General features: G+C 39.3%; 1 protein-coding gene across 1 annotated transcript in view; it reads right to left on the bottom strand.

Annotated features, from left to right (window-relative positions):
• Positions 1 to 16091, bottom strand: part of RNF17 (ring finger protein 17) — a gene marked incomplete at both ends in the record, with an annotated part of 152520 nt that overhangs the window by 48247 nt on the left and 88182 nt on the right. Inside the window, 3 exons of the mRNA XM_081083577.1 lie at positions 2766 to 2886; positions 7346 to 7466; positions 9021 to 9136. Coding sequence (XP_080939703.1) covers positions 2766 to 2886; positions 7346 to 7466; positions 9021 to 9136 — 358 coding nt within the window. The remainder of the gene's footprint in view (positions 1 to 2765; positions 2887 to 7345; positions 7467 to 9020; positions 9137 to 16091) is intronic.

Genomic DNA, 16091 nt, shown 5'->3' with positions numbered 1-16091 from the left:
GTACTCACCAAGAATTTTCAGTTTTTTGATAAATTGAATATTTCCCCTCGACTAAAAAGTATCAATGTTTGCCATTTAAAATGCAAGTGGAAAACAAATGCTATTAAAGGGTGTTAAGGAGCAAAATTATTAAATAAAGAGTTTAGAATGTTTGATATATCCCATTAGTTCAGACTCAAACCACAGATAATTAGATGCCATTTTCTATTTCTATAAAGGAAAAAGTTAATTCCTTTCACCATAAGTTTGAGATTTAGCTAACCAAGATGACCGATTTTTGCTGCAAAATCTAATGGACAGTTTTCAGTCCTTATCTGATATGAACTCTGAGCACTAGCCGACAGAATAACTCAAAGAAATACCAGGTTCTAATGGCCAAGAAAGAACTGTACCTCTAACTTTTGGCTACAACAGAAGAAGTAATTTGATTATTTGACATACGTCCATGTAACAATTTAATATTAATGAATAATTTGAGGGCATGTTCTCAGTTTGACACATACATGTTATCTTCTACTGTGTGTTAACCATACTTTATGACAAGATGGACAATTTTTTTTTAAATTTCATCTTTACTGAGGCACAACTGATATATGACATTGTAAGATATTTAAATGATACATACATATTTATCAAAATCCATAACTATGCACCTTAAAAGGGGTGAATTTTTATTGTATATGTTATATTTCAATAACTTTGACTAACAAAACTCAGTCTAATATATTTAAGAGTTTCCTTTCACCTCTGTCTCCTCCTCACTTAGGACTTACACTGAGTGGCCAGATTACTATGACCCCCGGATGTTTGTAGGCAAATTAGTTATAATTTAACGCTTAAGTTGCTAGAGGGCCAGACCATTATAAATAGGGAAGCAGGTTGTTTACCACGACAGAAGTGATTTTTTTCCTGAAGATATGGGTAAACAACGCAATTTAACAGCCTTCGAACGTGGGATATATTTGAACGTGAGTGGCCAGATTATTATGACCACCTGACGTTTGTAGGCAAATTAGCCGTACACTGCATCGTATGGGATATGGAAGCCGAAGGCCTGTTCGAACACCTTTGCTGTCTGCAGTCACCAAGATAAAATGTCTCCAATTTGCACAGGAACACAAGGATTGGACAGTCGAGCATTGGAAAAAAGTCATGTGGTCCGATGAATCACGTTTCCAGTTGCATCATGCAGATGGCAGAGTGAGAATTTGGCGGAAACAGCATGAAAGCATGCACCCCAGATGCATGAGTACAACTCTTCAAGCTGGTGGGGGCAGTGTTATGGTTTGGGGCATATTTTCCTGGCATGATTTGGGTCCTTTAATTCGTGTGGAACAACGTCTGAATAGCACAACATACCTAAGTATCGTTGCTGTTCAAGTTCATCCTAACATGTTGATGGCGTATCCCAATGGAGATGGCTTCTTCCAACAAGACAATGTGCCATGCCACGGTGCTCGTATTGTGCAGGACTGGTTTCAAGAACATGAGGGAGACTTTACCTTGCTTAGGTGGCCCCCACAATCACCAGATCTCAATCCAATTGAGCATGTGTGGGACAAAGTTAAAAGAGCCATCAGGCAGCTGCTTCCACACCCATCAAATCTCACAGAACTGGACAGTGCTGTTCATCAGGCCTGGTGTCAGATTCCTCGCATCACCTTTCAACATCTCGTGGAGTCAATGCCAAGAAGAATCACTGCAGTACTGAAGGCAAAAGGTGGCCCAACGAAGTACTGATGGGGTGGTCATAATAATCTGGCCACTCGGGTTCAAATATATCCCACGTTCAAAGGCTGTTAAATCACGTTGTTTACCCATATCTTCAGAAAAAAAATCACTTCTACTGTCGTGGTAAACAACCTGCTTCCCTATTTATAATGGTCTGGCCCTCTAGCAACTTAAGCGTGAAATTATAGTTAATTTGCCTACAAACATCAGGTGGTTATAATAATCTGGCCACTCAGTATATACTGGAAAAAGGACAGGCCCTCTCTCTTTTGCTACTAGCTCTTCTAGTGTTAGGGTTGGGAGGGGAAGCAAGACCACACACTGAGCACATGACTGCAGGCTTCTGCTGAGTGTCACAGCTTCTCTGGCTTTCCCTTCTCTGGGTGTTATCAAATATTGGCTTTCTTAAGGGTTATATGTGGGAGTTCTTCAGAAAATCCGTCAAGAGCCACCCCACTGCATAAGTCCCTATTGTGGAAGAATTGCTTTGTCTTGATTCCAAACCCTCCCAATCTCTTCCTCACCACCACTCTGTCCTTCTGCTTCTAGTGTCATCTCAACCATTGTCCTGCCCTGAGTATCAGCACAATGGCTCAAACCTGCTTCTCTTTCAAAGTATCTGCTTGAACCCAGGAAAATTCACATTTCTCCAAATGGAAATGTGGGGTACTCTACCAGTATGCTTATTCTGTATCCTGCCTTCTCTCTTCCTAATTCTCTTCTCAAACAGGTACAAGAGGCTTTCCAAGTAGACGTTCAATCTAGAAATAAGGTGCCAATATCCTTTTCTAAAATGTACCTTCAATCTCTAGGAGCCATTCTCGTGGTTTCAGGATTCCTTAGGGTTGGAGGGAAAAGCCACTCTAGTCCCTATTAGACCAATGACTTCAATTTTGTTCCCAACCTAACAACAGGGGAAAAAATCCCACCTATGGCCCAAGTAGATACCCAAAGGGGAATGACATGCCAGTTTTCCTTCTTGTGAATAAAGTGTTACATATGAACTAAAAATAAAAGTTTACAGGTGTACTTACCCTACTTCATAAGATGCTAGGCCCTCTTTGATTAGCTGGTCATTAATACTAATAGGAGTCATTCCAGGAGCACCAAGAGAATCAAAAAGCTCAACCAAGAGCATGTTATCTTCCAGAATTCCTATAAAACCATTAAGACTCGTTTAGGGAAAGAAAGAAATATGTTGTAAAATATACTAAATGAAGCAATTAAAAAAACTGGAAACTTTTTTCATTTTGTGTACATGAGGTTTCTTGCTGAATAATGTCAAAGTCTCTAAGGGTAAAAGTATCATTTTGCAGACATAAAAGAATTGCCAATATCATCCATAGCATATACAAAATAATAAAATGTTCATTTTATGCTACTGTGTGGTGTTCTATAATGAACCAAAAACAGTTTAAAACTTTTAGATTCAGAAAAATATAAATTGACATATATTCATTGAAAAATTGTTTTGTGTATGTTTTTACACTGTTTTATCAGATTCAATCAAGTTCCAGAGGACAAAAAAATGAATAAAAATTAATTTAGGTCAGTGATTATTTGCAAAGGTTTATGGTTTTTATAAAAATTGCACAAAGTTAAAAATAACAAAAACTCAAGCTAGAACCCTTAAGTAGAATTTTTTCCCATCCCTTAATCAACTGGATTTTAGGAGAAACCATCTAAATTTCTTTTAGAAAACAAATTGGTTGATTATTTATTAGATCTATTTCTTAAACTAAACTAGGAGTTAGCTGAGGGTAAAGTTTATATCTCATGTGCCTATTTACTTATTTATGGGACACAGCATAGAGAATCTGCTCAATGAGTATCTGAATAAATGATAGAGGAATTTCTTTAGGCAACACATACTTCTAAGCATGGAGATCAGTTTATGCCTGCACCTTCCATACATTAGTGGCTGGTACCTGTTAGTCAGAATGAGGATTCCAAATAAAAAGATAAACTGTTACCAACAATAACATCCTATATCATCTACTAATAAGAATACATACTAGAAAATGTTTTTCAAGAACCTGAAATCATTTATAACTACTTTTCAATAGACCAGGTATATTATCTAGAAACAAAAGGCTGAGAGCCTCAATAAACTTTGACCTCCTTACTTTGTCTCTTATGTTCCTTTCAGTTATCTGATTTCCTGCTTCCCATGTATCAAGTTCTTTATTCCAACAGGGCCAGCTTTCCTTGTGTTCTGTACCTTTACCACCTCCCTGCTCTGCTCCTATTTCCAATTCAAATGTCCCTTGCTTTATAAGGTAGCAATGCATATTAATGGGAAGCTCTCATTCTCATCTGTGGTAGTTCACTTTATTATAAATGTCTTGACCTCTTAATCTCATCATTGTGCAGGTTAGTGGGGAAAACTATTTAAGGTTGAGCAGGGCCTTTTGGTTAGTAACTATGATCTAGATCAGTGGTTCTCAACTTTCTGACCCTTTAAATACAGTTCCTCATGTTGTGACCCAACCATAAAATTATTTTCATTGCTACTTCATAACTGTAATGTTGCTACTGTTATGAATCGTAATGTAAATATCTGATATGCAGGATGGTCTTAGGCGACCCCTGTGAAAGGGTCGTTTGACCGCCAAAGGGGTCGCGACTCACAGGTTGAGAACCGCTGATCAAGGTTAATAACTATGGTGGGACTAGTGTTTGGATTCTGTTGGTATAACAAATAAGAGAAAAGAGGAGTCAAGAAAAAAACCCAGGGAGCCCAGTCTTTTTTTTTTTTTTAAATATATTTTAATGATTTTATACAGAGAGGAAGGGAGAGGGATAGAGAGTTAGAAACATCGATGAGAGAGAAACATCAATCAACTGCCTCCTGCACACTTCCCACTGGGGATGTGCCCACAACCAAGGCACATGCCCCTGACCGGAATCGAACCTAGGACCTTTCAGTCTACAGGCTGGCACTCTATCCACTGAGCCAAACCGGTTAGGGCAGGGAGCCCAGTCTTGATGGGCTGTCCACAGGAGGGGACATTCATGGGAAGAGCTCAAAATCAACAGAATAAATATCAAAAGGAAAGTTGGGAAGCATAATTATCTAGGGTAAAGCTCAAAATCGGTGGAGGTTACTCAAGGTCTAAGAGGCCCTTAATTTACTGCTCATATCAGAGAAGCCAGATATAAAAATTCTATAAACTAAAGATTCAATTTTTATAATCATAATCCTCTTTTATGGAACTATTTCTTCAGAAAAAAATTTCTTATATAAAAGTGAATAAATGATCACATATGTCATCATTTCTAGGCTATGTGACCTTGAGCACTTGATCTCTAAGCTTCAGTTTCCTAATTGTAAAACAGGCTAATAATCTGACAATGGTTGGGTTCATTTAATGGTAGTATGAGAAAAGTGAAAAAAAATGGATATAGCCCTGGCTGGTTTGCTCAGTGGTTGCAGGGGTCCTCAAACTTTTTAAACAGGGGGCCAGTTCACTGTCCCTCAGACCGTTGGAGGACCAGACTATAGTTTAAAAAAAAAACTATGAACAAATTCCTATGCACATAGCGGTGGCAAAAAACGCCCAGTGGGCTGGATAAATGTTTTCGGTGGGCTGCATGTGGCCCGCGGACCGTAGTTTGAGGACCCCTGGTTAGAGCATTGGCCCTCAGACCAAAGGGTCATGGGTTTGATTCCCAGGCAAGGGCACATACCTCGGTTTCAGGTTCCCTAGCCCCAGTAGGGGCTCGTGCAGGAGGCAACCAATTGATGTGTATCCCTCATGTCAATGTTTCACTCTCTCTCCCCTTCCTTCCTCCCTTCCATCTCTCTTTTCCCCTCCTCCCTCCCTTACATTCTGTCTGGAAATCAATGGGAAAAATATCCTCAGGTGAGGATTTAAAAAAAAAAGAAAAGAAAAAAAATGACATAGTAAAAATTACCCTTAAAGGCCCATAAATCAACCCTAAGCAAACATGGTCTTGTGTATCCTACACTAGTACTCATTAAAACCAACAAAGCCGATGTCGATCATAGCTTTGGAACATATAAAGTCTCAGATAATTAAGATTCCCAATCCCCCTATCCAAGCCCCTTGGAATGAGACATGTTTCAGATTTCTTCAAATTGAGAAAAGTTGCATATTTTATAATACCCCCAGTAGATTCTGAGACAGCATCCCACAAACAAACATTATTATCCTGAAGTGGAATATATGCAGGTCCTCAAATTATGTCATTTTGTTATTAACATTGATGAGATGCCTAGGAACTAAACTCGTTTATATCAATTAGCCTATGGTAAAAATGGTTTCGTTACATGTTATTTTGCTTAAGGTCTCAGAACCCATTGACCACGTTAAGCAAGGACTGACTGTGTGATGACCATGTTAAGCAAGGACTGACTGTGTGACTATTCATTGTAAAGGAGGCAGAAATTATATATATATCTCCTCATGTTGATTCAGATCAGGTTGTGCCATTGAAGTTTTGATTTTCACAATTTGTTGGGTTACAAAATTGTTGGCTAGTGTCAGCCTATGTCTTGGACCCAAACAATGCCAAAAAAGAAGTAACTTTTTTCAAAATACACTGAGAGTCTATTGTTCAATTTACTCAAGTCAAATGAAATGAAAACAAAAACTATTTACCAGTTATGCCTTCCCTCCCCTCACTTTCCTGCAAATTAAACACTGACCTCCATTATTGCAAAATCAGGGACACAGTCCTGGCAAAAATGCGAACAGAAATAAGAGAAGCTAATTCCTAGCTTTAGGGCTTTCAAGAGGCTGTGTTAAGGGTGACTTGATCGTTAATAGTAATTTTAACCTCATGTACTGATTTAAAACTCTAGACTGCAAGTATGTCAAACTCAAAGGCTAACATGGGCCAAATAAACAAGTTTTAAGTTTATGTAGACTGCAAAAAAACAAAAGCTTCAATTTTCATAGAAATGTAGGTTTATTTCTATAAAGACATGCTGAATACAAAGGGCTGAAATAAATGAGTAATCATTAACATCAAATAACAAAATTTTAATAAAAATTATTTTTTCTTGAACATTAACTTACCAGACATTGAATAACTGCACAAATTAATAAGCATAACACAAATAAACCTATTTTTCTTTTTCTCCAAAAGTGAAATATTTCCTGTTGTGCACACCAAACAAGTCAGTATAAGACTAATGATGTGGCAATTGGCTGCTAAAATATTCACTGTTAGTATTAGTGGAGAGAAATGGTGCACCTGTGTGTTAGGTGCGTAAGGGAAATGAATGCAACATGATTATAGTAATGAGTCATGAGAGAACATTGTAGTTCATTATTAATAATTTTATATATCAGGATATTGTAAAAATTAAGTTATGAAATTTTTATTAAAACGTTTCTTACATACTGTTATATTGGCTGGGCTGCAAAAATGTTCGTTGTGGGCCACATGCAGCCCAGGTGGCGAGTTTGACATGCTTGCTCTAGAGCATGGAAGACACTACTCCATTTTACCTAATTTCAATAAAAGTCATCTTCACTACTCTTGTTGATGACACACTGAATTTATTATAAGATCTGGTGAATGTTATTCTTATTTAAAATTATGTATGATCACAGAGCAAAATATAAAAATGAAAATAGCTTACTAATGACTGAACATGTCATAAATTTATCTTGAGTTTTTTCTTCAAATTTTTCTTTAGCTTTTTTGGACCACTGCAATGTCCCTTTACATGGTTCAATATAGGCCAGCTTACATTTAATTGCCTGTGTCAAACAAAATTGCACCATTAAGAAAGTAAACTTAATTTCTAGTTATTTTAGAATTAAAGTTTATGTGTGTTCAAACTAAACTTTGTGTTTGAATTTAATACATATTCAGAAAATAAATAAATATGGAAGATGCCTATGGCAGTATTTTATAAATGCAAATAATTGGAATCAACAGGATACTGGAATAACAAACATCCATCAAAAGAATTACAAGAAGCTTATGCTACATTATTAAATGAGAAAAGCAGGCTATAGGACTGTATACAGCATAATCCTATAATTGTTAAAAACAGAGACGATGCATATTATGGAAGTACTTTAAAAATATTGAATAAGCCCTAACTGGTTTGGCTCAGTGGATAGAGCGTCGGTCTGCAGACTGAAGGGTCCCAGGTTTAATTCCAGTTAAAAGCATGCACCTTGGTTGCGGGCACATCCCCAGTAGGGGGTGTGCAGGAGGCAGCTGATTGATGTTTCTCTCTCATCAATGTTTCTAACTCTCTATCCCTCTCCCTTCCTCTCTGTAAAAAATATCAATAAAGTATATATTAAAAAATATTGAATAATTCTGAGTGATTCCCCTCATTTTGCTTATCTATATTTTTAACCTCTTCCTATAACTTCCTACCCATTTTAAAATGAAAAATACTGCCAACAGCAATTCAGAGGATAAAGAAGGCTACATTGTTTTCTTCTTCATTCTTGTAGACATCTCTCTTTCTCTTGCACATGTTAGATACACTTAAACATAAATGGGATCACAGTAAAAATACTTCTGTAATGAGCTTTTTTTTAACACATACTCTTCCCACATTATATAGATATTTCAAAATAACATTACACGCTGCAGACCAGAAAATTCTTATAAAGACACAAATATATATACACATTTGTTTATAATGAATGCTTATTTGCTAAGATACACATTATTTCTTAAACTAGAGGCCTGGTGCACAAAAATCTGTGCACTTGGGGGGATTCCCTCAGCCAGGCCTGTGCCCTCCTGCAGTCTGGGACCCCTCGGGGGATGTCTACCTGCTGTCTTAGGCCCGCTCCCTGGAGGATCAGGCCTAAGCTGGCAGTCAGACATCCCTCTGGCAACCCAGGAGGCCTTGGGGGATGTCCACTTTCCAGCGGGGAGCAGGTCTAAGCTGCAGTCGGACATCGTTAGTGCTGCTGAGGAGGTGGGAGAGGCTCTTGCCACCAATGCTGTGCTGGCAGCCATCAGCCTGGCTGTGGCTGAGCCGAGCTCCCCCTGTGGGAGCGCACTGACCATCAGGGGGCAGCTCCTGCATTGAGCGTCTGCCCCCTGGTGGTCAGTGTGTGTCATAGTGACCAGTCATTCCCAGTCGTTCTGCTGTTAGGGTCAATTTGCATATTGCCCTTTTATTATATAGGATAGCAACTAGAACATCTCTATAGTCATGTAACAGAATTTATGTATAGACAAAAATGTTACCAGAACATTTCTATGGTGAAATGACTTTTAAAAATACTTTCATATGTGTGCTAATATTCTAAACCTATGATTCACAAGAAATAAATTACCTTCTCTGGGGGATTCAGAAATTCATCCTTTATTTTACGCATTTCTTTAAGTGTTATTTTTGCAGTATTGCCAAAGTCCACATATTTAACTTCAACTTCACGATGTCCAGGCAATCCTTCAAAAATTATGAAATTAGAAATCACAAACTTGGAAAGAAAAATCTATCTAGCAAAATTTAGAGTGATTTAAAGTCAACTAATACTTAAAAATTTTTAAAAATTGATTTTAGTGAGAGAAAAGGAGAGAGGGAGGAAGGGAGAGGGAGAAAAGGGAAAGGAGGAGAGAGGGAAAGAGGGTGGGGGAGAGGGGGAGAGATGTGAGAGAGAAACATTTACTGATTGCCTCCCATACTTGCCCTAGTCAGGGATTGAACCCACAACCTGGGAATCCAACATGCCACCACCTGGTGTACAGGATGACACTCCAACCGAGTCACCCTGACCAAGGCAGATTAGAATACTTTTATGTTCAACATGAAGCATAGTAACCTCCATCTTATATAAAAACTGCTGTTTGAAATTTTAACCCTGTTATTTTGGCTTCTATAAACACCTGCTTGCTTAAATAATAGAGAAAATAAGACTACTCCCATTCCAGAGAGTCCATAAATGATGCCCCAGACAGAGCTGTCAGTGCTGGCACAAGCCAGGCCTTGAGATATGGTCTCATGGCCCCTTCCCAGCACACAGACCTTCTTTCTCAGAAGGTCTGGAAGTCTCATTCCAAATTTGGGAGACAAAGAACTGGAAAAAGTATCAACAGGGAAAGCTTCCTCCATGTTTTTGCTCAGAATTTGAAAGACATTTTTCTCTGGGCCTGTGCATAATAATAATAATAAAAGTGTAACTCCATTTCTCTAAGCATTGCTTGTTTTTTCTCCGGTCTTCTTAACAAACATACAAACTTAATATTTGTTAAAATGTAAAAAAATATTTCTAATATGTGAACTTAAAAAAATCAACCATAATCCATAGTTGTTCAGACTTGGTGACTAAGAAATAAGATACTGAAGGAACGAGGAGAAACTAAGATGGCGGCATGGATAAACACCGGGAAATAGTCGCCTCCCACAGCAATTGAAAATTATCCCAAAGAACGGAGCAAACATCGTCCAGAAAAACAGGAAGGCTGGCTGAGTGTAATTTCTACAGCTGGAAGAAGGGAAGGGCACGCTGAGAGCCAGAGGAGCTGCGGAGGCTGAGTGCAGAGGTACGGCGGTGGCTCGCGCGCGCGGAAAGGGGGTGGCACCTGAGGACGCGGATGTCTTTTTGAATCACAAGCTCCCAACTGCTCTGATCTCCGGTTCTGGGAAGTCTCTGGGGACCCAGGACACATACGGGGAGAGGCTGCTCTCTCAGGCGGCAGCGGGCGAACTTGAGGGCAGATTTCCCTCAGAGGTGCTTGCAGCCGTTACCGGGACACTGAGACGCGCGACTCCGGGCGCGGAGAATCAGCCATTACTTCTTTCTCCGGCCTTTTGCCTCCCTGAGACCCCACCCCACCCAGGCTGCGGCAGAGGCTTTTGCATGTGAATGCCCCGGCCCTTTGCAACCTGATAATTACCTAACTGCAGCCAGGCCAGCCAGACCCGGAACTTCCAAGAGAAGGCCCAAGGCCCCGCAGCGGCTTGCATTGCTTCACAGCTGAGCCTCTTCATGGCCCGGCTGTGAGGCCTCAGGCAGGGGCTGAATTAGCACCTCCTTAGATCCAGGAGCCACTGTACCCAGTGGTCAGAGGGGGACCATTCTCCCACTTCAGACACAGCTGCTTCCCACAGCCAATTGGCCTGGAGGTCAATTCCTCCCAGTGATCCTACATCAACCAAGGCACCAAGAGTGCACCAAGAGTGTCCACCCCAGGTAACTGGGGAGGCTGAGCCACTGGGCCCTACAGGACACCTGGCGCGCAGGGCCACTCTATCAACACAGGGAAGCAGCCAAAATGCGGAGACAGAGAAACAGGTCACAATTGTCAGAAACGGAGGAGGACAGACGACTGGATATAGAGTTCAAGGCCACGTTTATAAGGTTTTTCAAGAATTTTATGGAAACCGCCAATAAATTTAATGAATGCCTCAAGGAGTATAGTGAGACCATGGAGGTCATGAAAAAGGACCAACTAGAAATTAAGCATACACTGACTGAAATAAAGAATATTTTACAGAGATCCAACAGCAGACAAGAGGATCCCAAGAATCAAGTCAAAGATTTGAAATACAAAGAAACAAAAAATACCCAAACGAAAAAGAAAAAAGAAAAGAGATTCAAAAAGTATGAAGATAGTGTAAGGAACCTCTGGGACAACTTCAAGCGTACCAACATCAGAATCATAGGGGTACCAGAAGGAGAGAGAGGGCAAGATATTGAAAACCTTTTTGAAGAAATAATGACAGAAAACTTCCCCCACCTGGTGAAAGAAATGGACCTACAAGTCCAAGAAGTGCAGAGAACCCCAAACAAAAGGAATCCAAAGAGGACCACACCAAGACACATCATAATTAAAATGCCAGGAGCAAAAGACAAAGAGAGAATCTTAAAAGCAGCAAGAGAAAGAAACTCAGTTACCTACAAGGGAGTACCCATCCGACTGTCAGCTGATTTCTCAACAGAAACCATGCAGGCCAGAAGAGAGTGGCAAGAAATATTCAAAGAGATGAATAGCAAGAGCCTGCAACCAAGATTACTTTATCCAGCAAAGCTATCATTCAGAATGGAAGGTCAGATAAAGAGCTTCACGGATAAAAAAAAGCTAAAGGAGTTCATCACCACCAAACCAGCATTATATGAAATGCTGAAAGGTATTCTTTAAGAAGAGGAAGAAGAAAAAGGAACTCTTACCATTTGCCACAGCATGGATGGAACTGGAGAGCGGATAAATACCACAAGATCTCACTTATTTGTGGAATATAATGAACAACATAAACTGATGAACAAGGACTGATCCAGAGACGGAGAGGCTTTGATTGGACTGTCGGGCCTTGGAGGGAAGGTAGGGGAGGGTGGGGGCAAGGGGGAAGGATCAACCAAAGGACTTATATGCAAGCATATAGGACTAACCAATGGACACGGACAACAGGGGGGTGAGGGGATGAGCGGGGGGGGGGGGCGGGTAGAGGGTACACATATGCAATATCTTAATCAATAAAAAATATTAAAAAAAAAAGATATTGAAGGAACAACCAAAATAAGCATAATAAAATAGCTATCAAGTGCTCATGATTATAGCCTAAAAGTTAAGAATTAGACTTTGAATTAACTGTCTTGGTTAGAACTATAGCTCAGTCACTGATGGGCATGTGACTCTAAGCAAGCTAATTAAAATCTCCAAGGTATTACCCTGAGCAAGTTAATTTTTCTCTCCAACCCCCATTATTTCATCTGTAAAATGTGTATATCAAACAATCAAATCTTGTTCAACTTTTTTTTTGAGAATTTACCTATTTAAAACATTTTACAGAGCACCAAGCATAAAGCAAGCACTTAATAAGTGTTGATTATCAACACAGGTCATCAAACAAGGCAAAAAATTTAATAATAAAAAACTAAGGATTCATTCATATAATATGTAACTATGGAATTTTCAAAATTTATTTTCAGGATATTGTGTAAAAGCAAGTGGAGACAGACTTCTATGTCAATCTAGTCTCTATATTTTAAAGGATACCAAAGAAACCTCTAAATATTCAAATACAATGAAGTTTGAATAAAGACCAATACAACCTGGCTGGTATAGCTAAGTGGCTGAGGGTCAACCCATGAAACAGGAGGTTATGGTTCGATTCCCAGTCAGGGCACTTGCCCAGGTTCAGGCTCTATCCCCAGTAAGAGGCATGCAGGAGGCAGCCTATTGATAATTCTCTCTCATCTTTGATGTTTCTCTCTTCCTCTCTCTCTTTCCCTCTCCCTTCCTCTCTCTGAAAATTAACGAAAACATACTAAAAAAACAGATCAAACACAACTGACCTTTCTTAGAAAAACTCACAATACACAGTTGACTTTAGCTTTTCTCAGAACATGTATACAGTGCTACTAACCTTGTTGCCATCATTTTCAAATTTAAGGACTGATACTATATATGCTTTCAATATGGGAAAAATACAGGCTTTCTTTGCTCCTTAACAGAAGTGGAAAAGGTAGAACAACACAAGCACTCAAGATAACACGTCAAACAACTTAAGCCCTTCCATAACTGAGGTGACTGGGAGGGCACTTGTCTCTAAAAGGTAAGAAGGTCAGGGAACCTGTCCCCACTTCCACTGGAATCTTTATGTAGAACAGGGGTGGGGAACCTTTTTTCTTCCAATGGCCATTTGGATATTTATAACATCATTCACAGGCCACACAAAATTATCAACTTAAAAATTAGCCTGCTATATTTTATCAAACATTTAACTAATTCACCCATAATGCCATGTTCGGGCCAGACCAAATCATTTCACGGGCCTTATATGGCATAAGGGCCCAACACTCCCCATCCCTAATCTAGAAGAATATTCTCAACTGTACCACTACCATTAGAACCTTACCATTCCTCAAGTCTCTGAAGGAAGATGCCGTTTTAAACAAAATAAAAAGATAAAGGTTGGAATTTAAACAATTTTTTACCCAAATTATTAATCGCATGAGAGGTGAGTCAGGAGACATGAAAGGTCTCAAAATTTACCTATCATTTATTTTCTCTGACGAAACAATCAGAAGATGCTCCACCAAAATAAGAGAGTAAACCGAAGAGGTAAACCTCAGATCCAAGAAACAATGGATCCCATACAGAGAACAGTGAAGTGTATGACCAAGGGAAATAAATTCCCAGGATAACAAAAGTGCAGTAAACCTAAGGGACAAGCATTCTAATTGGAGCAGAAGACAGAAGAATGTTTTCACAGTTAAAAACTAAATATAAGACTTGTACTAAAAAATATAGAACATGGAAAAAAGAGAAAGAAGACTATATAAACACATGGAAGAATATACTATGTCACGGACTGATAGAATCAACATCATTCAAATGTCCACACTACCCAAAGCAATATATAGATTCAATGAAAGCCCTATTAAAATACAAATAGCATATTTCACAGATCTAGGACAAACACTCCAAAATTTATATGGAAACAAAAAAGACCCCGAAAAGCCACAGCAATCGAAAGAAGAACAAAATTGGAGGGATCACAAAACCAGATATCAAGCTATACTACAAACAGCCTGGTATTGGCTCAAGAACAGACAAATAGATCAATGGAACAGAATAGAGACCCTAGAAATCGACTCAAGCTGTTATGCTCAATTAATCTTCGATAAAGGAGGCAAGAATATACAATGGATTCAAGACAGTCTCTTGAATAAATGGTGTTGGAACTGAACAGGTACATGTAAAAAATGAAACTAGACCACCAACTTAAACCAAACATAAGAATAAACTCAACAGCCGAAACCGGTTTGGCTCAGTGGATAGAGCGTCGGCCTGCGGACTGAGGGGTCCCGGGTTCGATTCCGGTCAAGGGCATGTACCTGGGTTGTGGGCACATCCCCAGTGGGAGATGTGCAGGAGGCAGCTGATCGATGTTTCTCTCCCATCGATGTTTCTAACTCTCTCTCTCTCCCTTCCTCTCTGTAAAAAATCAATAAAATATATTGAAAAAAAAAGAGAATAAACTCAACATGGATAAAAGATTTAAATGTAAGTCGTGAAACCATAAATATCCTTGTAGAAAACATAGGTAGCAAAATATCAGACATCTCACATAGCAAAATTTTCACTGATATAATACCAGAGAAAAGAAAAAATAAACAAATGGGACTACATTTAAAAAAAAAAAGCACCTGCACACCTAAAGAAATCAGCATCAAAATGAAAAGGGAACCCACAATATGGGAGAACATATTTGTCAGTGATACATCTAATAAGGGGTTAATATCCAAAATATATAGTGAACTCATAGAAATCAACAAAAGGAAAACAAATAACCCAATAAAAAAAAATGGGCAGAAGACCTAAACAGACACTTCTCCAAAGCAGTCATACAAATGGCCAAGAGACATATGAAAAAATGCTCAACATTACTAATCATTAGAGAGATGCAAATTAAAACAATGAGGTACCACCTCACACCTGTCAAAATTGCTGCTATCAATTAATTAACAAACAAGAAGTGCTGGGGAGGATGTGGAGAAAAAGGAAGCCTAATACACTGCTGGTGGGAATGCAAACTGGTACAGCCACAAGGGAAATCAGTGTGGAGTTTCCTCTAAAAATTAAAAACAGAAAAAAAAAAATTAAAAACAGAACTGCCATTTGACCCAGTGATCCCACTTCTAGGACTATACCTTAAGAAGCCTGAAACACCAATCAGAAAGAACATATGCACCCCTATGTTCATAGCAGTGCTATTTACAATAGCTAAGATTTGGAAACAGCCCTAGTGCCCATCAGTAGATGAGTGGATAAAGAAGCTATGGTACATCTACACCATGTAATACTATGCAGCAGTAAAAAAGAAGGGTCTCTTACCCTTTGAAACAGTATGGAAGGACCTGGAAGATACTAAACTAAGTGAAATAAGCCAGTCAGAGAAAGACAAGTATCACATGAACTCACTCATATGTGTAATCCAATGAACAAAATAAACTGATAAAAAAAATAGACTCAGAGACATAGAAACATGGAACAGACTGTCAAATCTAGAGGGAAGTCAGGGAGTGGGAAGAGATGAAATAAAGAACTTGTATGCATATATATGCATAACCCATGGACACAGACAGTGGTGTGGTGAAGACCTGGGGTGAGGGGCAGGGGCAGGCTAGAAGGGGTCAATGGGGAAAATAAGGGGACATATGTAATACATTCAGCAATAAAGATAAAAATATTATATTAACTAGAGGCCTGGTGCACAGATTCGTGCACCAGTGGGGTCCCTGGGCCTGGCCTGCCCCCTCTCACAATCCGGGACCCCTCGGTGGATATCGGAGAGCTGGTTTTGGCCCAATCCCCGCAGGCCAGGCCAAGGGACCCCGCACCAGGCCTCTAGTGTGCATATAAGATCTTTGGTTAATCTCTTCCCTCCCTAAACCCCT

The sequence above is a fragment of the Myotis nattereri genome, assembly GCF_964212035.1.
Source record: "Myotis nattereri genome assembly, chromosome: 2".
NCBI classification, from domain to species: domain Eukaryota; kingdom Metazoa; phylum Chordata; class Mammalia; order Chiroptera; family Vespertilionidae; genus Myotis; species Myotis nattereri.
This window is presented reverse-complemented; position numbering and strand designations above follow the sequence as displayed.